Source organism: Myxocyprinus asiaticus, chromosome 22, assembly GCF_019703515.2.
Source record: "Myxocyprinus asiaticus isolate MX2 ecotype Aquarium Trade chromosome 22, UBuf_Myxa_2, whole genome shotgun sequence".
NCBI lineage: Eukaryota > Metazoa > Chordata > Actinopteri > Cypriniformes > Catostomidae > Myxocyprinus > Myxocyprinus asiaticus.
In genome coordinates, this window is record NC_059365.1 from 18,040,372 (window position 1) to 18,068,118 (window position 27,747).

The 27,747-nt window shown below is 38.9% G+C and overlaps 1 protein-coding gene across 12 annotated transcripts in view; it reads right to left on the minus strand.

The window, feature by feature from the left end:
- Nucleotides 1–1,897: 1,897 nt before the first annotated feature.
- mbnl3 (muscleblind-like splicing regulator 3) overlaps nucleotides 1,898–27,747 on the minus strand; it is a 68,145-nt gene continuing 42,295 nt past the window's right edge. For 2 of the 12 annotated variants that reach the window (XM_051649945.1, XM_051649944.1), the window contains exons 6-8: nucleotides 17,562–17,712; nucleotides 14,778–14,885; nucleotides 1,898–8,446 (exon numbers count right to left, since the gene is read on the minus strand). In XM_051649945.1, the coding sequence (XP_051505905.1) occupies nucleotides 8,304–8,446; nucleotides 14,778–14,885; nucleotides 17,562–17,712 (402 nt within the window). In that variant the 3' untranslated portion in view covers nucleotides 1,898–8,303. Of the gene's footprint in view, nucleotides 8,447–9,645; nucleotides 9,746–11,807; nucleotides 11,903–14,777; nucleotides 14,886–17,561; nucleotides 17,713–27,747 lie in introns of all 12 variants that reach the window. The other 10 variants (XR_007892541.1, XR_007892540.1, XM_051649947.1 and 7 more) reach the window with 10 other exon arrangements.

The window sequence follows — 27,747 nt, forward strand, 5'->3', positions numbered from 1 at the left end:
ACCAAGAGATTTTGGACAATTCCATGCTCCCAACTTTGTGGGAACAGTTTGGTGATGGCCCCTTCCTGTTCCAACATGACTGCGCACCAGTGCACAAAGCAAGGTCCATAAAGACATGGATGAGCGAGTTTGGTGTGGAAGAACTTGACTGGCCTGCACAGAGTCCTGACCTCAACCCGATAGAGCACCTTTGGGATGAATTAGAGCGAAGACTGCGAGCCAGGCCTTCTCGTCCAACATCAGTGTCTGACCTCACAAATGCGCTTCTGGAAGAATGGTCAAAAATTCCCATAAACACACTCCTAAACCTTGTGGAAAGCCTTCCCAGAAGAGTTGAAGCTGTTATAGCTGCAAAGGGTGGGCCGACGTCACATTAAACCCTATGGATTAAGAATGGGATGTCACTTAAGTTCATATGCGTCTAAAGGCAGATGAGCGAATACTTTTGGCAATATAGTGTATATTATACAGAGGTTTTCAAACTGAGGTGCGGGGACCCCCAGGGGGCAAGAAATGGGTGCTTAGGGGGCCACAGAATATTTAAGAGGAAAAAGGTAAGAAAAAAATATATACAATTTTCAATCTACTTTCTAAAATCACATTACATTAATTGTTGGTAGAAAAAAGATATAGTCCACTATTCCGGGTTCAATACAAGTTAAGCTCAATCGACAGCATTTGTAGCATAATGTTGACTGCCACAAAAAGTTATTTTGACTTGTCCCTACTTTTTTTTTAAAAGCAAAAATCGAGGTTGCAGTGAGAGAATTCAAATTAAAGTGAATGGGGACAATGTTTTGCAGGTTTAAAGGCAGATATGTGAAGCTTATATTTATAGAAAAGCAATTTTATCATACTAAAATCACGTTAACACACATATTGTTTATGTCTTGTGGCTATACTTTTGAAGTAGTGAGTATTTTAATGTTTACGGATTGGCCCATTCACTTCCATTGTAAGAACCTCGATTCTTGCTATTTTTAAAGAAAAGGGGCAAGTCAAATTTATATTTGTGGTAATCAACATGTCACAAATGCTATCGATTGAGCTTAACTGATATTGAATCTGGAATATTCCTTTAATACAAAGTAAATATGCTACATATAATATTTGAATAATTTCTTTTAGTTTTATGTGACGCTCTTGTTCTACCCGCTCCATACGGGACTCGAATCGGTGTATCCGGCATGGGTGGGGGATGCGCTAACAATGAGGCTAAAGGCTACGGTCAGTCGCTAGTGCACCTCTTGAGGTCAGGAGAGTGAAGTTTTACATATTGCACAGCTATCTATCAGCTAGTTCCCGTTACAAACCTCACTCCTATCTGGGTCATGGCACCAGTGTGACGATCCTGTTCTACCTGCTCTGTACGGGACTTGAACCGGCGTCTCTGGCATGAGAGGTGGGTGCGCTAACAAGGAAGCTAAAGGCTACAGCCATTATAGTCAGTCGCTAGTGCACCTCTTGAGGTCAGGAGAGTGAGGTTTATACACATTGCACAGCTATCTATCAGCTGGCCACCGTTACACTCACCCCTCTAAACCTCACTCCCATCCGGGTCACGGCACCATTGTGACGCTCCTGTTCTACCCGCTCCATACAGGACTCAAACCAGCATCTCCGGCATGGGAGGCGGTGCGCTAACAAGGAGCCTAAAGGCTACAGCCACTATCGTAAGTCGCTAGTGCACCTCGAGGTCACGAGAGTGAGGTTTATACACATTGCACAGCTATCTATCAGCTGGCTCCCTTTACATTTAGTACAATATAAAAGTACAGTTAAGAAAGATGTCAAATATACATAGCACATGCTAATTCTTAAAACCAATTATTTGTTACAGCTGCATTTGGATAGAACTAACTTTTTCAACAACCAGAAAAAATACGCCAGCCACAAATAGCCTTTTAACTGCTTTATTAAAATGTCAAACAAAAAGAACAGAAATCTTAAGTATGTCTATATTCCATACATTTATATATCGCAAAAGGATTGACAAGAAGCACAGTTCTTGAGCACATACAAGCACAATAAGCTAAATAGAAAGAGAAGCATTTCATATAAAGAGTCAAAGCATTCAGTTGTATCTTGTCCTACAGTGGGAGAGAGAGGAATCTATTACATATGGCTTTGAAACAATGTAGACATTCTTTGAACTGTTCCACACACACAATAGCATTTATGCAGACATCAGCATTTGTCACCAAACGTCTGCTGGTGCCTTTAAAGGGACTTAACCTCTGCATCAATGAGTGATTTTATTTGAAACTATACAACTTTGTACAACATTAATGTGATGTTCCAGTCTCAATGACTTCTGTACGTTAACATGAACCATTGACGTTAGTGTTCCACTCACAGATATGAACACGAAGGGCACAGTTAGGTGGAAGTCTAACCTCAATGGCTTTCTTTAAAAGATCAGTCCTTTCACATCACAGAATGTTTAGGCACAGGAAAATGGACAGCAGAAGGGTGTTTGTTGATTTTTCTCTGTCAAGCACAGTGGTAAAAGGAGTGTCCTGTGTTTGCATTCACTTTCTGTATGCAAGTTGGGACAGTTAGTTCTAAATCTAAGCTAAGTTCTAAGTGCTACCTCAGCTTTACAGTCAAAAGGCTGAGGACCATTTTCAACTGGTCCAAAGGTGCGTCTATATGCAATAATCTACAAAGACTCAGTCTCTCCCTCACTATTAGGGCAAGTGCCATGGCAACAAAATTATTGGCTTCCAAAGCAATTGTAGAGCACAGAATGTACAAGTTTTCTTCAACAGAGGGGTTTGTCTGGTGATTTCACATCTGATTGTGAAGCAACCATGATTTGGATTGAGGAAATCCTGTGAGATTTTCTGATTTATTTGTTGTTCTTGGTGAATGCACAAGAATGGAAAATGTTCATCAACAACCAAACCAAACTGAAAGTCAATGTTGTGTATAACCTGTAGCAATGCTTTCCTGCTACAATCTGTTCCTGAAGTTTAAAGGCTCTTTATGGCAGATCAATTATGTGTTGAAGTGCTCCGTACAGCTCTCCTTGTCGTCCTGTAGAGGGCAGAGCACTATTATACCCCCTTTTCATTATGGGACTACAGAAAAGAAAATTGTTAACCATACTATCTGAAACTCACAATCTGTAAAGAGGTAAAAGGGAAACAAGTTGGCCATTCTTTGGTTTCTGGACACATTCTTTAAAGTACAGATAGGAGAGGTAGACACAGAAATACTTAGCGTGAATATTGGCGTATGTCTCTACATCTCCTACACAAGCACACCTCAGGATCAGATATAAGCAGGCACAGTGCTCAGCTCAATGTGCTTTTATAAGCTATGCAAAACTACAAAGCCTTTTTTTGACATAATTTCTTATCTTTTTGTCAGTAAGCAATAACATGCTTTATGATGAGAATGAGGGCATTAGCAAACGGAACAAACAACAAATTCCTCGACACCCCAAAACAGCATCTCTCTCTTTGACAGCCGTTTAAAAGGATAACTGTTTATACCTGTATTCCGAACAATACAGTCATTTGATATGAATCTGCTCTTCTACACACAAACACACACATATATATCTTTATTTATCTATGTATATTCAAAATAAATTCTGAATATTTTGACTCAGTTATGTACATAAGTGCAAACAAGGTGAATAACACACATTCGTACACCAATGGGGTGACTTGAGTCATCAGGTCCCAGCACAGCTGGGGTGCAGTCTGGGTGGGCCAAAGGGGGACTATGAGGCTATGGCTCATACTGTCCTTTTGTTTCTGACATCACGGGGTTGCGTTATTTATAAAAACTGCCTCTTTTTTTGTAATCCACCATTGCTGACACAGTAATAATGCATCTCCAGCCCTTTCCAATATAATGGTGACTGAGTGTATTCATTTAAACCCAAATATGAGACTACACAGTCTCTTTTCCCCCAATCGATCCATCAGATTGTTTCAAAAGCTCAGATGCTGTTTACTTATCTAAAAGTGATCAACAACCCCAATAGAAAAATAATTATTATAACAGAAATAACGTATGATGTCTCCAAAGGGCCTTTGGACAAGTATCTCACAAGTCTGTATACATATATGTATATATACTATATACTGTATATATATATTTTTTTACAAAATAGTCAATCATCTTTATTTCCAAGACAATTTAAGAACACATTCCCTTTCTGAATAAGTTAACGTTGTACATTATTTCACTTGAAGTGTGAAAAAATTCACAATTAAGATATACAAAGGTAGCCATGTTGTAGTTTTGTTGCCATAGCAACAAGAACTTACTATCATAGGTAACAATGAATCTATCATTGTAATACATACAAACGTGTATAGATATATAGATATATAGATTAAGTAATTTTTTTAAATCTTAAACCACTAACTGCACAAACTATGATGTCGATTTTTCAGATTATTTGAATTTCATGCGATGAGAGACTTTACGATGTAAAGTAACCAAGAAACGATAATGATCAAACTCAAACTAACCAGCCTACCACTGACAGCAGCTCAAAACACACCATAACATGACTGAATTTGTGAGGATATATTTAAAACAGGTATTATTACGAAGGTCATTAATGTGTGTTTATAAAAACTAAGAGGATAATGTGTCTGTAATACATACACATATATTATTCAAGCTAACTACTACATTATGCAGGTATGCACACTTCTTAAAAAGTGAGTTCTTAAAATGGTAAAGCCCCCGATGAGGCACATCGTTTTTTCTTAATCAAGTATTTAGTTGATTCCAGCTGGATTGCAGTTGGAGAAGGCATAATTCTTTATATGAGAGAGAGTGAGAGAGAGAGAGAGAGAGAGAGAGAGAGAGAGACACAGACAGACAGAGAGAAAGGTTCTACACCTTGGCTGGGCAATGGAACTTAATTACAAAAAAACAGTTGAGTTTTTCTCCTAAATAAATCCATACAAATTGCCCCGGGTTTTCCTAAAATAATCCTAAAACACACGAACATTATACAGAGATGTGTACAATACAGTTATAAGACAGTATATCATCTTTCGCTGATTTTGTATTGACCACCAAGATAAGCAATATTTTTCATGGTTTACATCACCATTGTATAATATATAATTTGTGTTTGGCCTATATATGTGTGCAGTCCACCATTAAACTAGCTGAATAGAAGACAATGGTGTTTTTAGACCAGGTTATCACCAAATCATTTTTATGGCTCTTTCTGAGGGGCTATGCTGTCAAAACTATGAGACAACATAGCTGTCCCTAAAGAGACAACAGTTAAGAGAATTTTCCTTGATTACTTTTTATTTTAGCTAACTCCTGTCTGTTTTGTACATTAACAGTGGATGGCATGAAGAGGCTTTCTCTTCCTTGATATGTTGCAAAAGGTTGTAGTATTCAATCGAGATAAATGGCGAGGCATCCAAAACCTCTCGTGACATTCTCTCTGTCATAAATGTCACATTCATATATGCATGTAAAAGCCCAGTTCAGGGCAACAATGTCTTGTAAATGAACCTTTGGCTGATGAGGGCCATTTGTTAAGTACCCAGTCTGAAACTAACCAATTTCTTTTCCTTAAACTGTCACATTTCCAAATGAGAGCAACAGCTTTGAGCTCGCACTCCAAACGAGTAATATTCAGATGTCACACGGTCATCTACGCCCTTGCATTTTAGAGTCTGCCGACTTGTGAAAGTAAGGACACAATCAGTGATTCCAACCTGTTCAAAACTCTAAACAGACATGTTTCATAAACGCAACAAACACAAAAACTTAAATAATTAGAAAAAAAAAATAAAAATAATCAGCCAACCCCTTTAAATTCGAAATGGGTCCTGCTGAAAAACAAACAAACAAAAAAACAACTTAAACCAGCCCAAGCTAGTATGCTGGTCTCCCTGCATAACTACCTGAAAAGCACCCAAAATCCCTCTGAAACCAGCCAACAGACCAGCCTGGGCAAACCATCTTTTTCAGCAGGGAGGAAAGATCTCCAGTACTGTCCTTATGGATTACAGGCCTTGGTGTATAGTCTGTCTGATATCACAGTTTTCATGTTTCATCTATGGACAACTATCAATAATGTATTACAGCAATAATCTAATAGAGACTCTTGGTTGGCAAGGACTGGAACTCTATTAGTGGGTACACACATCGTCGACTTATGCTGTAATACAACAGCTGCTGAAAACTGCCCCATTGTCAATTTCCCAATTGCATCGCCTAATGAAAGGATAAGATAATAGCTTGCTTGAATGGGTTTACATTTGTTGCTTGGGTGGAACACATTTGCTCTTGTGGGAGAGCAATATTGCAATTCAAATCAATCTGGCTCTTGACATTGGCATGTCATACAGTCTGAACGTTCTCCAGTGATTGGCACAGAGTGACCTCTGTGTGAGAGTCAATGGCACAAAAACAGTGCACTTGACATGTCCATGTAGGGAAGCACACGTGGTGCTGAATACAGCGAACTAATGGGAAATCTATTCAAATCAGGTTTCAAGGCTTTTGCATTAATAATAAATTTGATAATGCCAATGCTGTATAATGATCAATAATTTAAAGGGATAGTTCACACAAAAATACAAATTCTGTCATCACTCACTCACCTCATGTTGTTCCAAACACACATGAATTCCTTTCTTCTGTGGAACACAAAAGGAGATGTTGAGGCTAACAGTTACCATTTACTTTCATTGCATCTTTTTCAATACAATGAAAACGAGAATGAACCTGACATTATGTCTAGCATCTCCTTTTGTGTGGAAGAAATAAATTCAGAGTGAGTAAAAAAGATTTTAAATTGGTTTAAATGGTAACATCCAGCTAGTCAAGCAGTTTAAGAACCATTCTGGCAGCTAACTGACATTGAAAATTGAGTGCTCCAAGATCTCATGGTACATTGGGATGCACCAAACGTGGCTGAACAAGTTTGGAAAAGTGGAGACGAACAGACTGTCACGCAGCAGGTGAGGCAGGGCATGGATTTTGGCAGAGATGGTGTCGCCATCATAAAGCGTTTGTCTACAAATGGAAACATAAGGTAATAGGAAAGCAAATAAACCTGACTATTTTTATAGTACTTGAATATCCAGGACACCAAACGACAGATAAGGAGTATTTGCTAAGTCAGCTTTGACTTATGAGCTTCAGCTGGAATAAATAATAGTAATAAAAAAATCTTAGTCCAGTTTAAATCCTCAATGAGACATCTTATACATCAGAAGACCTGCAATCAGACATTACATTTTAGTGTGCATCACACTGTACAACCACAATGTTGTCTGCTTAAGGCAGTTCTACTTTAAAAATGGAGGTATGAGTATGTGAACCAATCTCGATGTGGTGTTTGAAATGTGAGGTGAGATACTTCAGGCATGGATTATAACACTTAAGTCACCAGGTTTTAAATAATACTCTTTTTCATGAGACCAATATAAAGGAGGTCACTCAACAACAACACACATCTCTATGTATACAGTGGAACAACACATTCTGAAAGGCTACACAGGTATACCTTCTTAGTCTATAATAAAATGTAAGTCGGTCAAGTACAGAAGAATTGGGAAAAAAAAGACGTTCACACTTGTAACTCAAAGGCACAGACAACGACATTTTAAAACTCAGTTAAACAGTATCACGAACAGGTTATCTTACAAAAGCATTGATCATTTTCAAATAACAATATTTTTTTCTAAATTTTGAAATGTAAACATGAAATAAAACGTGCCACGTTCATTAGAACAATTAGAATTAAATTGGAAAGAAAATCAAAGCAGTACCACCACCACTATCTAAAACATCATAAGCGAGTGGAGCTCTCATACTCTCTCTCTTCCATGGGCTCTGGGTACATACACAGTTATCACATTCAATGACGAAGAAACATTTTCAGTCTGCTGATGCTCTGGCTCGGCTTCACTGTTTACCGTGCATCAAATAAGCACTATCCTAATTTAATGTTTATCTCCAAAGGATTCAATCTTCTCAACTAATTGGTTTGCATCTATTCGTATGGCTGTGAGTTACAAGAGCACTCCGTCTCCTGATTCATCATCTGCACGCTCCTTACGTCTCTTTGCATCAAGATGGCATGCTTCCTTTAACAGTTGTAGGTCCAAGCTTAAGTATTGCCTGTTTCAATATCAACAAACCTCTGTTGACTTCAAATTAAGTGGGAGTCTTTGATATGAGGATGAATGTATTGCCCGCTAAGGACATATTGATTAGGCACACATTTGTTGCATTCATTTTTCTGTGTTTGGGCATGTTGCATGAGTGATGGGTCTAATTGGGTTGTTGGCATCTTAACTGGGATTGCGGGAGAGGCTTACTGGATTCAGTGTCATGGGTGCGGCAACCAGGAGTTTAGGAACTGGGCAGAAATGGGCCTCCATGGGAACGCACTGGAGGTCAACAGGGTCAGCGCTCAGTACCTCGGCAGCGTCTACTGGAAGACAGGGACAAACATGGCCGAGATAAGGGAGGTGAACCTCTTATGGTCAAACACCCAATATGCAAAGGCAAATGAGTGAAACAGAGTACTCTTATCTTATCTACTTAATCATCAAACCTGCAGTTTATTTAAAAAAGAGAAAAGGAATTAAAAGGGAATGAATAAATATTGTGCATTATTATCACATAATACACTGCCTGGACAAAAGTCGCTGTTTGGATTTAAATAAGCAGATCTAAATCAGCCTATGATTGGATCATTATTGCAGTGATTAATATGTTTCAGCTAGCAACAATTCTTTTAACCCTAACTGATGCAGTGTGTAGCTTCTCATTTCTTAAACAACCATGTTGGAAGACGTATCCCGTGGTTGTGGAAAAGATGTTACTGTGTTTCAGAAGGGGCAAATTATTGGCCTGCATCAAGCAAAGACAACAACTAAGGAGATTGCTTAAATCACTGGAATTGGGTTAAGAACTGTCCAGCACATTATTACAACCTGGAAGGACAGTGGTGAACTGAAAGCTTCGTGGAAGAAATGTGGTCAGAAAAAAAATCTTGAATGATCGTGATCGGAGATCACTAAAACACTTGAAGTCACATAGTCAAAAATCAACATTAGAACTCACGGCTATGTTTAATTGTGAAAGTAAGATCATTTCCACATGCACAATGTGACGAGAACTTACAGGTTTGGGACTATACAGTTGTGTGGCACCAAGAAAGTCACTCGTTAGTGAGGCTAATCAGAAAAAAAAAAATCAATTTGTTAGGGAGCATAAAGATTGGACTGTGGAGCAAAAGGTCATGTGGTCTGATGAGTCCAGATTTACCCTATTCCAAAGTGATGGGCGTGTCAGGGTAAGAAGGGAAGCGCATGGAGTGATGTACCCGTCATGCAGAGTGCCCACTGTACAAGCCTCTGGAGGCAGTGTTATGATCTGGTGTTGCTTCAATTGGTCAGGTCTAGGCTCAGCAAAGTTATGTGGCAATAAAATGAAGTCAGCTGACTACCTGAATGTACTGAATGAACAGGTTATCCCATCAATGGATTTTCTCTTCCCTGACGGCATGGGCATATTCCAGGACGACAATGCCAAGATTCATCTGGCTCAAATTATGAAAGAGTGGTTCAGGGAGCATGAGGAATCATTTTCAAACATGAATTGGCCACCACAGAGTCCTGATCTTACCCCCATTGAAAGTCTTTGGGATGTGCTGGAGAAGACTTCACGGAGTGGTTTGACTCTCAATAGTCCGTCATCAAGATCGTGGCCAAAAATTAATGCAAATCTGGACAGAAATAAATGTTGTGATGTTGCATAAGGTTGTCAAAACAATGCCACGAGCTAATGCCAAAGCTAAAGGCGGTCCAACGAAATATTAGAGTATGTGACTTTTTTTTGGCCAGGCAGTGTATATCAGTTATCTTCAGACAGCAGGCACAGACCTGCAATTCCATAGTTGTAATTTTGCAGGATGTATTTCAGCATAAAAGCAAGTGAAGCAGGAAATGAATGCTGACACATCAGGTCTGCACAGCATTATTGGGTGATCTAAATTTATGATTACATTCAAAACTATAGCTGAAGAACCAAACTGAACATCTATGCAATCTAGCAGTATGCTCAAATAATCCACAATGTACTGGAGCTATTTAAAAAAAATAAAAAGGCAAACAAGAAATATTGACCTTGTCTTTGGTTACTGAAAGCTTGTAGCTTGTCTATATTTTTCTTTAAATTGAAGGTTCACCCAAAAATGACAATTCTGTAATTTATTTACCCACAAGTTGTTCCAAACCCCTATGAGTTTCTTTCTTCAGTGGAACACGGCAGAATGTTAGCCTCAATCACCATTCACTTTCATTGTATTGAAAAAAAGATGCAATGAAAATGAATGGTGACTGAGACTAACATATTGCTAAACATCTCCCTTTATGTTTCATGGAAGAAAGAAAGTCATATGGGTTTGGAACAATATGAAGGTGAGTAAATGATGACAGAATTTACATTTTTGAGGGAACTATCCCTTTAAGTGCAGGACACATTTACTAAACCGACCAAACGGCGAACTATCTGTTTCCTCACATTATGTTTGAAAGTAATAATAAGACAATGAAGGAAGGACAAACAAAAACTGAATTCATAGAACTGTCATCTGAAACCAACACCCACATCCTATTCACAGAAAAAATGCAGAGGACACGTATACCATCTCACTCTGATGTGAGCCACATGAACTAGTTGCTCCTGTGTGAAATTCTCAAAACATGGTGAGGGGGAAAGGAACAACAATGAACTACTTAAAGGAACAGTTCACCCAAAACTTAACATTCTGTCATTCATTTCTCACCATTATGTTATTCCAAACCTGTATGGTTCTGTCTTTTTGTGAAACACAAAAGGACAATTTTGAAAAATATTCACACAGCTTTTTCCATACAACAACACTTTGTTGTGACCACATCTGTCAAGCTCCTAAAAGGGTGTAAAAACATCATATAATTACTGTAGTCCAAATAAACACTATATTCCAAATCTTCTGAAGCATTACTACAGCTTTGTGTGAGGAAAAGAGTGAAATTTGATTCCTTATTCACTGATAACCTTCCCCTCCAATGGGTTATTAACCGGATCAGTCCGAATCTTTTTTTTATGAGACGGTTCTTTTCGGATTAGTGAATAGGATACAACGGTTCATTAAAAAGAACGGTTTCAAAAGAACGATTCAGACTGATCTGGTTCTTGAGTTAACAACTCACTGGAAGGGAATATTATTATAGCGTACAAGTTGTTTAGACTAGTTTTAAGGTGCTTTAATGATGTTCTTGGAGCTTGACAGACATGGTGACTAAAAATGCTGTTGCATGGAAAAGTACTGTATGAAGACTCTTCAAAATGTAAAAAAATAAAAATAAATATCATTCAGGTTTGGAACAAATTATGGGTGAGTAAATAATGACATAATTTTCATTTTAGGGTTAACTATCCCTTTAAATGCAGCTGTTTAAGTCCAACAAGCAGTGAAGATACAGAAACAGACAGTAAGACAGAGATGTGAACACACACACACAGACTTGGTGGAACTGGGACATTGTGTTAAAGAGGTTAAGAGGCTCCACATTGGTCCACAGAGAACTCAATGACTCAAGGTGTCATGTCCTACCATTTTGGATTAGAAAACATTCTCCTTACTCAGATCACACCTTTACACATTACATTTTGATTTGAGTGACATTGAGCGTTTTGACATTGAGTGTTTTTCTCATTAAAAAAACAGCATCATTGTCTATGGACCAGAGTCGGATGCCTTACAGCTGTAAAAAAGGAGAGGCCAAAATGAAGGGGCAAACCTGGTTGGAGGTGGCTGATTCAGCAAAAGGAACATTGGTGACTGGGGTCGTAGCCGACGAAACAGTGGAAGTGGTGGCACCGTGCATCATGGGAACTTTTTTCAGGCGATTCAGACAAGAAACAAGGGAGGGGGAGGTGAAAGGGGAGGAGGAATGTTATGAGTACCATGACATAATATGCCAGAGGAATAGGCTGTGTCATGGCAACTACGTCTTCATGTACTGCAAAGATGATGTCTTACTCAAGGACAAACATGCAAACAGAACTTAAAAACATACCACTTTATTCCATTATGTTTTAGTTTAGAGAGTTTTATCCGATAACATTTACACTGAGATAAAACCTGTGAGCAACCTCTATTGGAAAAAATAAAAACATGGCCGTCATCAAAATCATACACTTCGATCAGACAGTGACATCTGAAAAGTTATATTTTGATGGGGGTCGGACCATGGATAAATATAAATGAAAGGAAAAGCAGGGAATGTAAATGTGCAATTCATTCCCATCCACATATTGTCTTGAAAATAATATGACACTTTACTTCTACGGGGTTATTTTGAGATAACCTGAGATTTAATAATACAAACAGCTACACTGATCAGCCACAACATTAAAACCACTGACAGGTGAAGTGAATAACATCTATTATCTAGTTACAATGGCACCTGTCAAGGGGTGGGATATATTAGGCAGCAAGTGAACAGTCAGCTCTTCAATTTCATGTGTTGGAAGCAGGAAAAATGGTCAAGCGTAAGGATCTGAGTGACTTTGACAAGAGCCGAATTGTGATGGCTAGAAGACTGGTTCAGAGCATCTCCAAAACGGCAGGACTTGTGGGGTGTTCCCGGCATGCAGTGGTTAGTACCTACCATAAGTGGTCCAACGAAGGACAACCGGTGAACCGGCAACAGGGTCATGGGCGCACAAGGCTCATTGATGTGTGTAGGGAGCGAAGGCTAGCCCGTCTGGTCTGATCCCACAGAAGAGCTACTGTAGCACAAATTGCTGAAAAACTTAATGTTGGCCATGATAGAAAGGTGTCAGAACACACAGTGCATTGCAGCTTGGTGTGTATGGGGCTGCGTGACCGCAGACAGGTCAGAGTGCCCATGCTGACCCCTGTCCACCACCGAAAGTGCCTACAATGGGCACGTGAGTGTCAGAACTGGAAAATGGAGCAATGAAAGAAGGTGGCCTGGTCTGATGAATCACGTTTTCTTTCAGATCATGTGGACGGCCGTGCATGTGCGTCGTTTACCTGGGGAAGAGATGCAGCAGGATACACTATGGTAAGAAGGCAGGCCGGCGGAGGCAGTATGATGCTCTGGGCAGTGTTCTGCTGGGAAACCTTGGGTCCTGGCATTCATGTGGATGTTACTTTGACTCATACCACCTACCTAAAGATTGTTGCAGACCACGTACACCCCTTCATGGCAACGGTATTCCCTGATGGCAGTGGCCTCTTTCAGCAGGATAATGCGCCCTGCCACATTACAAAAATTGTTCAAGAATGGTCTGATGAACATGACAATTAGTTCAAGGTGTTAACTTGGCCTCCAAATTCCCCAGATCTCAATCAGATTGAGCATCTATGGAATGTGCTGGACCAACAAGCCCGATCCATGATGGCCCCACCTCACAACTTACATGATTAAAGGATCTGCTGCTAACATCTTGGTGCCAGATACCATAGGACACCTTCAGAGGTCTTGTGGAGTCCATGCCTCGACAGGTCAGAGCTGTTTTGGTGGCACGAGGTGGACCTACACGATATTAGGCAGGTGGATTTAATGTTGTGGCTGATCAGTGTATAATCACTTCTAAAACACCAATGCATATGATTTTATTAGATACGATTTTAGGAATATCTGTTAGAACCAGATATATGTACAGAGTTAAAGGTCATATTATATGGACAACTGCAACTTAATACAGCATGATACATAATACAGCAAGTGCATCACAGATGTCAAATAATAACGTAAAAATACAGACATGCGCACAGGCACACACGAGCACACTCACTGGTTCAGTGTAGGTCTAGTGTCTTGACAGAATTGGTGGCGTTCTTTCCCAGCTACATTAAGGTCATTAAGGTTTGACCATAGGGACATATTAAACTTGGCTAGCTATAACTGTAGATATTGGAAATGTGCGTGCATGTGTGTGTAATTGCGTTTTTTGTTTTTGTTTGAAGGAATATCAATACTTTAACTGATAGTATGCATATAGTGGAGGGTAATTTATGCCTTTCTAAGAAGAAAAGAGCATGTGTGTGTGTTAGGGCTGGGCAATATAGCTAAAAATTATTTCTAAATATTTTCAGCCTTTTGATGACATTTGATCTATATCTTGATATTTATGTATTTGCACTGAAATTGCTTGTAAGCGTAATTTTTTCTTCAAATTCAAATGTTTAATGTAAGAACTAGAACCAGGTAAAAATCATAAATACCATAAAAATAATTTCCACACTACTGATACCACATAGTATGCTATTTAATCATTTTAATTTCTATGCACCAAGATGCCTATAACAACACATAGTAATAACTAGCAATGTTTAATTATTTTTACTAAAAAAAATTAAATTTTAAAAAATGCCACAGAGACTTCCATGAACATTTTTGAGTGATGACGCAAATTAATCTTTGAATCGATTTATTTGAAGTGGGCATTTTCAAGTGATTCATGGATCTAAAATTGAACTTAAAAATCGGATGTTGTTTTTGCGAATGAAGTTTAAGTCCGAGACATGACATCTGTTACACTCATGAGGAGGGATCTAAACCTAATCAAAAGTAGGCTTATCACGCAATCTTTATAAAACTTAATAGTTAAATTATAAGCCCGTTAAAATCATTGCGATATTCATGCGTCAGCAAAATCATTGTAAATATCACCCAGCTCTAATGTATGTGTATGGGAGTGAGTGTGTGGGGAGGGGACCTAGGCTCTACCCTCACCAGTATGTCCAGGCCCTGACAGGTAACGGCTTTGGGGGGCCCTGCAGCTGGTCCAGTCCCGCCTCTCCCAGCGGCCCTCTGTCATTGGGCCGGGGGGTTTGAAAAGGCCTACAATAGATTTAAGGGAGTGAGGGAGAGGAGAGGATGAGGAGGAAAAGGGCACAAAGAAAAACGAACCGGTCTTTATGAGTCACAGTGAAGGCTGTAGCCTTGTGTGTGCCCTCACTGTGCCATCAGCTGCACACACAAACAAAATCACACACACATACATGCGTGCACAAACGTATACATCATACACATCAAATAATGAGCAAATGATAAGAAGCGTTGAAAGCACACATGATGAGTGTAAACACAGTGACAGACAGGGTCAGGCCACTAGTTTGAGACCCAAGACAGACCTAATGAGGGATAAGTTAGTGTATTCAGCTGTCCTCATCTTAACACTAATAGTTATAACACCCAAAATTTAAAATTTTGTCATTTAGTCCAGTTCTGCTAGTGTTCAATTCAAAACATTTTAACATGTCCTCTTATGATTGGTCATAAAACACTTAAGAACCCATGATGTTTGCATTCACATTAACATTTATGCATTTGGCACTTCTTTTTAAAGCCACTTTTTAAAGCTATATGTTTTTTTATCAATACACACACTTTTTGGGAATTGACCCCATTAATTTGCTGTTGTTAGTGCCATGCTCTCCAAGTTTCATGCCACTGAATTCAAACCTGGTAAGGCATGTTTAAATGTGCACAAGCGCAAATGAGAATTGAGAGCAACAATGGAGGCCAAAATTAGTAAACAACTTAAATTTCAGAAATTTCCTCAAACAAAGCTATCATATTTCTTCAGAAGACTTGGAATATAGCACACAGATCATAATGACTACTTATATGCTACTTTATAATGCATTTTTGTCATTTTTGGTGCTTGACAGCCCCAGTAACCGTTCACTTTAATTATATGAAAAAGAAAGGCCTGGACATTCTTCTAAACATCTCCTTTTGGGTTCTAAAGACAATGACATGGGTTCAAAGTGACATAAGGGTGCACTTTTGAGTTGTGGCCCCTGTGGTAAAAGCATGCCGCAAATTTGCAACTCATTATTTTCACATGCAAATGATCATTGTTGCCACAGGTTTGCCATAGAAGTGTTTGGCAGTAGTGGGAAATTGTCTATTGCTGCAGGTTCCCAACTACCAGTGAAGAGCTGCAAATTTGGACAATAATTTTGCGGCAGATCACAACGCTTATTTGCATGTGAAGATAATGAGTGGCAAATTTTGTGCGTGTTTGGCAGAGCTCTAGATTTTTGTAAGAGGAAGGGCAATATTTTCAGTAAACAACAACTTAAATTGAATGTTTTTACTAATACAATGCAATCATATTGCTTTAGAGGACTTGGAATATGGCACACGAGTTGTATGAACTACTTTTAGAGTACTTTTACTGTGTTTTTTGGGGCTTAACAGCCCTAGTAACCATTAATTTTCATTGTATGGAAACGTCCTTGATGTTATGCCTTTTGGGTTCCACAGAAAATAACATGCATCTGAAGTGACATGAGGGTGATTTTTTCATTTTTGGGTGAACTATGTTTAAATATTGACCACTAATTATATTTGTCCTGATGTGACAATACATTGTACATGATGGATCACCCTCCTGTCTGTCACATATCTTAGATGCTGCTGTAAGGTAACCGCTGGTCCAGAGAGACCTGGAAGTGACCTACCAATGCCTCCAGATGGAGTCATGCAGAATACGGAGCCTTCAACACCATGCACAAAGAGCCCAGGAGAAGAGAGACCGAAGAGGATGGAGGGGTGGAAGAGATGGGGAGAAGAGGGGAGTGAATGGAACAGAGAAGCAGCATGAGAACAAGACAAATCAACTTGAGAGTTAGTGACACAGCTATGGAAAAAACAGCAATGAACGTCATAATGGGCAACATGGTGGTGAGGTGAGACATGGACACCAAGCATGGAAACCTAGGAAATGTCAGTATAAATGGTCCTCATCAGAAGGGGGCTGTTGCGGTGTTGATACTCTTTTATATCTCGTCAGCTGATTTGCCAAGTGCTAAAACGTTCTGAACTTCAAGCTAGATTTTTGTTTAATATTAAAGACAACATGTAACAGCATTTGCAGCACATTTAACTTCCATAATGTGACTTATTTTTAGTGAAGTAGGAAAAGTGTAAAGCTATTGGTAATTTTGGTAAAATAGCCAATAATCTTTAGTTAAGTCACAGGCGTGTACCATGATTTGCTACTTGCTAATTGGCTTACAGTGGTAATAGGGAGAGGGACATTCTCATTCTACAGAGCTCTTTATTGGAAAAAAAAAAATCTATGTAGTGCAAGATGAGTCATCAATATTTGGTCTGTTTTCCTGGAAGATAAAGACTGTAAGATTTAAAAGCATATATCTGCTAAAAGCTTTTCTAACAGACTAGCCACCATGCCAGAACAGTGAACATAGTGCATTGAAACATCAGGACATGGGCGGATAATGCTTAGTGCATAAGACAACAATAGGATTGTATGCTTCATGGGATCGATTAGCATGACCTGTGCATAGGGTGCACTACAGAGAGAAAAACAGAGCAAGTGGGCCAACAGGGAGAGAGATGGCAAGCAAAAGTGCTCAAGTCCTCATCTAGCCAGGCACTTGGCCTTTAAAGTGCTGTATGTATTCAAGCCAAACTATTACAGGAATACGATGATAAAGTTATAGTGCAGTTCAGGGGGGCAATAATCTGTCTGCGTGGGCTCACCTGCAGGAATGAACGCTGGCTGCTGCAGCTGCATGCTGGCCAACGCCTGCTGGTAGTGGAACATGCTGGGATTGAAGACTGCAGCCGTGCCGTTTGTCTTCTCCAGGGTCGGTCTCTTTGGTAGCTGCTGCATGGCGCCTGGTGGCAGAGCCTGAAGTGATCAAGATAAAAGAGAGATGAGAAAAAACAAAGAGAAAGAAACAGAAAGATGAAGTGCGGAGGGAGAGCAATGGGCTATGATCATTATATGACTTATTTATTCAACATACTTGTGCATGATAATGTGTGTAAAGCTCATTCTACAAGTGTTGCAAACTATGTTGCAAGCCATGAGAGGCTGTGTGTCATAGTGATTTTACTACGGATTATGGGTGTCCTAACACTCGGGAGGCTAAATGGTTTTATAAAAAGGTGGCAACAGCGATATGATAAATACACTAATGTGTACCACAAAAATGAATTTTGACTCGTCCCTCTTTTTCTTAAAAAAAACAACAAAAAAAAACAAAATCTGGGTTACTGTGAGGCTCTTACAATGGAAGTGAATGGGGCCAATCTGTAATCATTAAAATACTCACCGTTTCAAAAGTAAAGCCACAAGACATAAACAATATGTTTTCACGTGATTTTAGTGCGATAAAATCACTTACTAAGCTTTTATGTGTAAAGTTACAGTCAATTTTACAACTTCGTTGCCATGACGTTTTACAACCCTAAAACGACTGTAAAAATTATGATTCAAACAACTTTAAAGCTCAAATAATACATGAGTTTTTATACAAGAATTAATGTAAGTGGTTTTATAAAATTATTAGCCTCATGTTTCTGCCTTTAAACCCTCTAAAAATTGGCCCCATTCACTTCCATTGTAAGTGCATCACTGTAACTCAGATTTTTGCTTTGCTTTAGAAAAGGAGGGACGAGTCGAAACTATTTTTTGTGGTAATCAACGTTATGCCACAAATGCTGTCGATTGAGCTTAACTTGTATTGAACCCGGAATATTCCTTTAATAATTATCAGTAAATTATATATCAGTAAAAATTAAATTCTTCCGCCAAATAATATAGTGTATGGCCATGAATTACACTAACTGGTCTCTTTAATTGCCTCTGCCATGTATGGCTACCTTCTCCTGTGTAATACAGTCTGAATAATGATAACCAGGAAGATAAGAGCAAGGTCAGCAGGAAAGAGGATACAGTATCTGAGATTTAGTGAACTGAGGGATGGGGGGGGGCGAGTTTGTGATGCATATTACGATGTTACATGCTTATATAGAAGCAATAAGTCAGTGTGATTTAAACTATTTAAAAAAAATTGTTTATTTGCTGATTTCCTGGTGAAGTACTACACTACCCACAATCCTGATCCAGGTTGAAAGTTGGCTGCAGACTGCACTTCAGAGGATGCGCTGGGGGTTGGGGAAGCGAGCATTGACCACATGATGGTGGAAAACCAATCAACGACAGTGGACAAAAAAACAAGACAAGAGAATGAAGAGTGAAGGAACAGATGCAGCTGAGGTTAGCTGGGTAAGAAGATTTGGGACAACAAAGAGAGCTGTGAGGATGTAAAGACAATCAAGCAGTGTGCAAAAAGAATGACAGCATGAACCGAGAGGGAGTCAAATAAAAGCAAGATATGATAAAGCCTCAGGCAAACCAGGTGACTGCAGGAAGCAGGGGAGCAGGTTTTGGGATAAGGCCCTCTCCACATCTGTGCACTGTAAATAAACCTTTGTAACAATGCAACATGATAAGACTTGTGTGCTGAGGACTGGAGCTTTCATAAAGGTGTCATATTAATAAAGGGCACTTTCCACGAATGTGTGCACTTTGGTGTCCCATAACTTGTTTTTTAAACATTAGAGGCACAAAAATCCTTTTTTTGTTGTTGTGCAAACTATTAGATATGTTTGATACATTTTTATCTAACATAAAATTAACCTAGCATGCAAAGTAGCTAAAGTAGCACATTAAATGTCTGTATCCACACCCCTAAATGGTGATTTTGACCTGTCACACCTCAGAGATCTTGACCTTCTTGCCTTTATTCAACAACTGAAATCACAATAATGTTATAATTTTGACATAATCTGTTGAATTCACTGTAGTTTAAAAAAACTAAATTTAATGAAAAAAAAAAAAAGCTGTGTTCCACATTTTGCACACTACCATTATCACATGATTTCCTACCCCCATTATATATATATATATACACATACATACACACATAAACACACACACACACACACACACACACACAACCAGTCAAAAGTTTAGGGTCACTTACTAATTTTTTTTTTTTTTTTTTACATTTAAGGATAATAGTAAAGTCATCAAAACTATGGAAGAACAGAAATGGAACTATAGGAATTGTGTTGTGACTAGGGGTGTAACGGTATGAAATTTTAACGGTATGAAAACCATCACAAAAATACCTTGGTATCACGGTATCATGGTGCTTATCTTATAAACCTTTCATTTTAGGTTTGGCACATGTCTGATAAACACACACAAACATTTTTTAGTTATAACAAGTTCTTTAACTTTATTTTGTATTTCTTTAGAACACTTTCTTAATCACATGACAAACACAAACATACGATAATCATAAAACAAGTTTAAAAAAATGAAGAACATTTTTTTTTGCAATAAGTCAAATGGTTTTTAATATAATTTAAAAATGTAAAATATATGTCAAATCAGATTCATACTCTATATCAATTCAGGGTAGGTTGTGATGTAAAAAAGGAAGCATATTTATGTTATCTGTGCTGAGGCGGGAGCATTGTTTTAAGCATAAACCTTGCTGAATTTTGATAAATTACCCTGAAAACACAACATTATATTATATTGTGTAAATATATTGTGTAAATTTATTTAAAGTTAATATATCTTGAGAAAAATATTTTTTGCCATGTAATGAATTGATGTAATTTTAAAAAGTTTATGGAATCAAATTGAGCCAAATAAGATACATTTGTGACCTGCTCCAACAAAATGAGACATAAGGATTTTAATTTTATTTAAAAAAAATTTTAAATCATGAAATTCACAAAATAAATGTTATTTTGACAGTCTTCGCCATAACCACCAATCACTGTTTTTGTCTCAAGTTCGAGCAGCGTCACTGAGCAACATTCGCGGCCCACGGGTGTATCATTGTATGTACATTATTACAAGTAGCACAAAATGGAAAATATCAGAGATTTTAAAAGATACAATATACATTACTAAAATGTTTAATCTGCATGCCAAATCTGTTTCAACCGCGGGGAGTCAGCTTGTCATCTATCGCGTGAAACTTACCTCATCTAATGCCCGTAGTTCATTATTTGATAGAACAATACATTCAAGAGGAGTATATTGCCAAAATGTTAAATATAATATTACATTTGTGCATTGATTTGTATATGTGAATTATATATTTTTTCTTAATCTGTTATTGAGACTTTTCTCGTTCATTCAAAATGCGTTTTGGGGTCAAAATTACCCAAAATGATGGATCAGGTCAAATTTGTAGGTATTAATGTTTTACCACAGTAAATTTGACTTTCTGTGGGATTTATTATTTTGCAAATACATCATTGCCTTAGTCTTTCAAAATGTTACAGATAAGCGCTTAGAAAGCAGAAGCACTAACGAAGCTTATAAACCAATTCCAAATAATGGGTAACTAGTCTTGTAAACATGTATTGCATCTGCTTATGTATTCTATGAAAGGGGATCTATATTTTTTAATTGATTACCGGACAGTTCACAGAGTTTTTCGCATACATTCATGTCCACAAATTCTGTGGGATGGTGCTCTTGGAGATGGTGCTTCAAGTTTGAAGTGTTTCCCGACTGAGCCGACACTTTTCTCCGACACATTTTGCAAATAGGGTGTCCATCAACACTGATGTTGCCTCTTGTGTCTTTTAAATAACCGAAATACTCCCACACAGCGAACTTTAACCGCTTAGGTGGGGGGAAAAGAGGCTCCTCCGAGTCCGACATTTGGTTCTACACAGCGCACATGTGCTGCTGTCTGTTGGTCTGACAGAGTGACATGACGTGTTGAATGTGACTTTCTCATCTTTGATTAAATGTTTTTTAATTATTATTAAATGAACCATTAGTAAAAGGAAATATAATTAATTTACTTGGGATTTTTAAAATGTATATATAAATATATTCTTTTTTTCACACAATACTGTCATTAAGGAAAGTCAACGGTATGGAAACCGTCTGTTTTTAATACCACGATATACCATCATACCGTTACATCCCTAGTTTTGGCGGCACAAGGGGGACCTACACAATATTTGGCAGGTGGTTTTAATGTTGTGGCTGATCGATGTTAGGGCTGCAACTAATGATTATTTTGATAATCGATTAATCTAATGATTATTAGAATGATTATTCGACTACTTGGCAATTATTGCAATGATTAATCATTAGCTCTTAACAGATTATTCAGCTTGTGCCCGACTTAAAAGGTTGTATTAAACATTCATACTAACAATAAAGGAGGACAAAATCATCTTTTAAAAATACCTCTAAATGACATTCACTGAACTGAGGGAATAAATACTTTTTATTATGTTTAATTCAGAAAATAAATTCACTGCAAAAAATCCTATTGTTATCAAGTGTTTTTGTCTTGTTTTCCATTTAAAATGGTCTAAAAATCCTTAAAACAAGATACATTTACTTGAGAAGCAACATATAAGATATTTAGACTTGCTTTAAGAGAATGTATCTTAAATATAAGTGTATTTTGTATATAAGTGTATTTTTTCACATGGTTATACTTCTGCGAGTAAAGTAAAGATAAAATATACTTATATTCAAGATATATTCTCTAAAAGCAAGTCTAAATATCTTATATGCTGCTTCTCAGGTGAATGCATCTCTTTTTAAAGGATTTTTAGATATTTAAATATATTTTTATTTTTAATATTATATTCAAAATTCTCAGATAACAATTTTTTATTCTGCAGTATAGCTGCTAAATTTTTTTACATTGTTTTGAAGGAGTTTTAGATAATTATATTGGAAAATGAGCCAAAACAAAAACAAATCAAAAATGTATTTTGTTGCAGTGTACAATGGGGCGAAGACTGCCCTCTCTCACCTTTCTGTTCACTTCAATCCATCTTTAACTCACAAAAAAAAAAAAACAAAAAAAAAAAATTCTCTCTTATTAATAAAGCTGTGTATTGGCAATTTGCTTCATGATAAGAAATGCACAGTGACATATTATGATTCAATAAGTCGCGAGCCATCACGTTATAATCTAGCTGCATTAAGCATGCATGCTCGAGGGACGAGCAACCCCGCGACAGAGTGTGCCTCAGCCGGGTGCAGTTTCAGTCTCTCTCCCTTAGATCGGGACATTTGCCCAACTCATAGAGGAGGCACTGACAGCACAGAGAAATGCCAGTTTTGGAGTTTGTAGTTATATATATGATCTGCTTCCATATTATTTGAACTTTAATAAAGCTATAACACGTTAAATATAACTGCATTTACTCCGACTCCACTTATTACATAACGAGAGTGCTTCTGTATTTACTTATTTGGCATTTTTGTATAATTCCCTTGTACTTTGCGATCTACATCACCTGAAGCTGTTTGGAAAGTTTATAGTGCATCAGGACTGTGAGATGTGTAATTCTTCCTCTCCTCAGTCAGGCGCGAACTGCAGAGCTGCTCTCGCGTGTCATCATTAGAGTTTAATGTGATCTCATGTTACATTAAATGAGCTCAAACGACTATTCATCAACAATTTTTGGCGACAAATTTTTATTATCGACTGCGGCAGGGAGCAGGGTGGGGCTGGGTGTGATGCTGCACACCCGGCCCCTAATCAGGCTAATCAAGCCGACAAGAGGGATAAAGGCGACCGGAGGCGGCAGTTCCAGGGAGAGAAAGAGTTACGGGCAGCTGCCTGGCGTGTGTGTGTGTTTGTCTTTTTGTTTAAGTTTGTTATTAAACCATTATTTATATTGTTAAGCCGGTTCTCGCCGCCTCCTTTCCATTGAACTTCGTTACACTGGTGCCGCAACCCAGGAAGGAAGAGGGATGCGCCGTGGTAGAGTCCTCACCACCACCATCCACCCCAACGGAGCAACCGTGGCCATCCACCGGAGCACACAGGAGCCCGGCCGCCTGAGAGCGGAGGAACGGCCACCGACCGCGAGGGGAGGAGGGGCTCCTAGCCGACCGCCTGGAGTGGGAGAACTGCTGCCAGGGGCGGGGTGACCCCTTCTGTCCACCAAAAACACGGCGGGGCGTTCTGTCAGCCAGGGCCCAGAGGACTGCCTCCGATCCACCCGGGGAGGCGCAACTGTCCTCCACTAGAGTGTGGAGGAGTGGCCGAGGACCAGGCTATGGTGTATCGGAGAACCGGCGAGTACATTTTTTTTTTCTCTCTCTCTCCCGCTGTCACTCTGTGTTGGCCTTTCCCTCTCGTTTTTTTGTTGTTGTTGATTTTCCCTCCCCTTGTCACCCTCCCAAGTCCAAAGAGGCGGCGATGAGCTGCTGGCAGATGGGGCCGGAAAGGCACGCCCCCCCTGGAAAGGAGGGCGGTGTACTTCATGCTGGGGGCTCCCCGGCCTGAAGGAAAGGAGGGAGGAGTGTGGTAGGGAGGAGGGCGGGGCCAGGTCGTGATGCTGCACACCCGGCCCCTAATCAGTCTAATCAAGCCGACGAAAGGGATAAAGGCGACCGGAGACAGCAGTTCCAGGGAGAGAGTGAGTTACGGGCAGCTGCCCGGCATGTGTGTGTGTTTTTGTCTTTTTGTTTAAGTTTGTTATTAAACTATTATTTATATTGTTAAGCCGGTTCTTGCCGCCTCATTCCCATTGAACTTCGCTACATCAACGTTGTCGATAACGTCGACTAATTGTTTCAGCCCTAATCGGTGTATATATATATATATATATATATATATATATATATATATATATATATATATATACACACATACATATTTACATACACCTTAGCCAAATACATTTAAACTTAGTTTTTCACAATTCCTGACGTGAAATTTGACTCGATCTGTGTCCAAAGACATGATCCACACAATCAATTTGTCATTGAATAATGTCTCTTTTAATATCCTTTCTGTTCTTTACAGTCAGTTGTTTTTGTTTTTTTTTTGTGATTTTTTCCCCTTTTTCTCCCAATTTGGAATGCCCAATTCCCATTGTGCTTTTAAGTCCTCGTGGTCGCGTAGTGATCCGCCTCAGTCCAGGTGGCGGAGGACAAATCCCAGTTGCCTCTGCGTCTGAGACCATCAACCCACACATCTTATCACGTGGCTTGTTGAGCACGTTGCCACGGAGACATAGCGCGTGTTGAGGCTTCACGCCATCCACCACGACAACCACGCTCAACTCACCATGCGCCCCACCGAGAACGAACCACATTATAGTGACCACGAGGAGTTTACCCCATGTGACTCTACCCTCCCTAGCAACTGGGCCAATTTGGTTGCTTAGGAGACCTGGCTGGAGTCACTCAGCATGCAGTCAGTTGTTGATTAAAAACAATAAAATAATATTTGCTCACTGGCTGATTCCAGTAATCTTAAAGAGACAGTACCAACTTAGCATTTGCTCTACATATCAATGTAAATACAGTTGAAGTCAGAAGTTTACATACACCATAGCCAAATACATTTATCTCAGTTTTTCATAATTCCTGACATTTAATCATAGAAAACATTCCCTATCTTAGGTCAGTTAGGATCAGTAATTTATTTTAAGAATGTGAAATGTCAGAATAATAGTAGAGAGAATTATTTATTTCAGCTTTTATTTCTTTCATCACATTCCCGGTGGGTCAGAAGTTTACATGTACTTTGGTTAGTATTTGGTAGCATTGCCTTTAAATTGTTTAACTTGGGTCAAACATTTTGGGTAGCCTTCCACAAGCTTCTCACAATAAGTTGCTGGAATTTTGGCCCATTCCTCCAGATAAAACTGGTGTAACTGAGACAGGTTTGCAGGCCTCCTTGCTCGCACATGCTTTTTCAGTTCTGCCCACAAATGTTCTATCAGATTGAGGTCAAAGCTTTGTGATGGCCACTCCAATACCTTGTCTTTGTTGTCCTTAAACCATTTTGCCACAACTTTGGAGGTATGCCTGGGGTCATTGTCCATTTGGAAGACCCATTTGCGACCGAGCTTTAACTTCATGGCTGATGTCTTGAGATGTTGCTTCAATATATCCACATAATTTTCCTTCCTTATGATGCCATCTATACTGCAGCAAAGCACCCCCACAACATGATGCTGCCACCCCCATGCTTCACGGATGGGATGGTGTTCTTCGGCTTGCAAGCCTCACCCTTTTTCCTCCAAACATAATGATGGTCATTATGGCCAAAAAGTTAAATTTTTTGTTTCATCAGACCAGAGGAAATTTAGTCCCCATGTGCACTTGCAAACTGTAGTCTGGCTTTTTTATGGCTGTTTTGGAGCATTGGCTTCTTCCTTGCTGAGCAGCCTTTCAGGTCATATCGATATAGGACTTGTTTTACTGTGGATATACTGTATATATTGTCTACCTGTTTCCTCCAGCATCTTCACAAGGTCCTTTGCTGTTGTTCTGGGACTGATTTGCACTTTTCGCACCAAACTACGTTCATCTCTAGGAGACAGAATGCGTCTCCTTCCTGAGCGGTATGATGGCTGCGTGGTCCCATGGTGTTTATACTTGCGTACTATTGTTTGTACAGATGAAGGTGGTACCTTCAGGCATTTGGAAATTGCTCCCAAGGATGAACCAGACTTGTGGAGATCCACAAATTGTTTTTCTGAGGTCTTGGCTGATTTCTTTTGATTTTCCCATGATGTCAAGCAAAGATGCACTGAGTTTGAAGGTAGGCCTTAAAATACATCCACAGGTACACCTCCAATTCAGTACACCTCCTATCAGAAGCTAACTGGCTAATTGTCTAAAGGCTTGACATCATTTTCTGGAATTTTCCAAGCTGCTTAAAGGCACAGTTAACTTAGTGTATGTAAACTTCTGGCCCACTTGAATTGTGATATTGTCAATTAAACGTTAAACAATCTGTCTGTAAATAATTGTTGGAAAAATTACTCATGTCATGCACAAAGTAGATAAACGACTTAAACGACTTGCCAAAACTATAGTTTGCTAATATGAAATCTGTGAAAAAATTAATTTTAATTAGTTCAACCTAAGTGTATATAAACTTCTGACTTCAACTGTGTGTGTGTGTGTGTGTGTGTGTGTGTGTGTGTGTGTGTGTATATATATATATATATATATATATATAACTATAAGTAACATCATTTGGACTCTTTATACAGCATGGCAGGAAGACAAATAAATAATCTCATTCCATTTTCTGAGTTTTAACCCAAATTTCAAGATAACACCACTCATATAAATGACCTCCTGACATTAACGATCAACATTTTCTGAAGGTTGAGCATCTCCTTTCACTGACCATTTGTTCAACAGTAAATAATTACATTATTCTTTTTGTAGCTTGTTCGTGGAAAGTGCCAAAAGGAAATTCACTGCAGTAAGCATGGAGTAAAAGGCTAGTGGAGGTTTCTGTGGGAAAGAATGGCTTGTTTTTTCTACTCTTATCTAATTTTTCTCCTGCACCTACACTGTAGACACAGTTTGCAGCCGATCACAAAGCCATAGTCTTCATACATCACACGAGAGACAAAGAGCTCACCTACATATGCACACACACACACTCCTGCAGGGGATGTGAATTATTTAATACACTCCTGAACCTCACATTGAAGGTGTGTGGAAAGTGAGTTATAAATATGCACACCTTCATCTGACACTAGTAGAGATTTTTGAAATGGAGAAGTGGCCAAAGCTGAGGGCTCGTAACCGCAAGGTTGCCGGTTCAGGCCCCGCAAGGAGCAAATCATAAGCTATCACCATCGTACCCTTGAGCAAGGCACTTAACCCCGGGCTACTCCAGGGGAATGGTCTGTGTAATACTTGTACTGGAAATTGTTGGTTAAAATGGCCCAGTGTGAGACATTTCAAAATGGACAGGATAAAAGAAAATTCTTTAATTACTCACCATGTTTCAAACCCATACGCTGTTATTTTTTTCCATGGAACACAACAGCATAATTTTTTTACAAACTGTTACACAGATCTTGCCATACAACAGTAAACAGT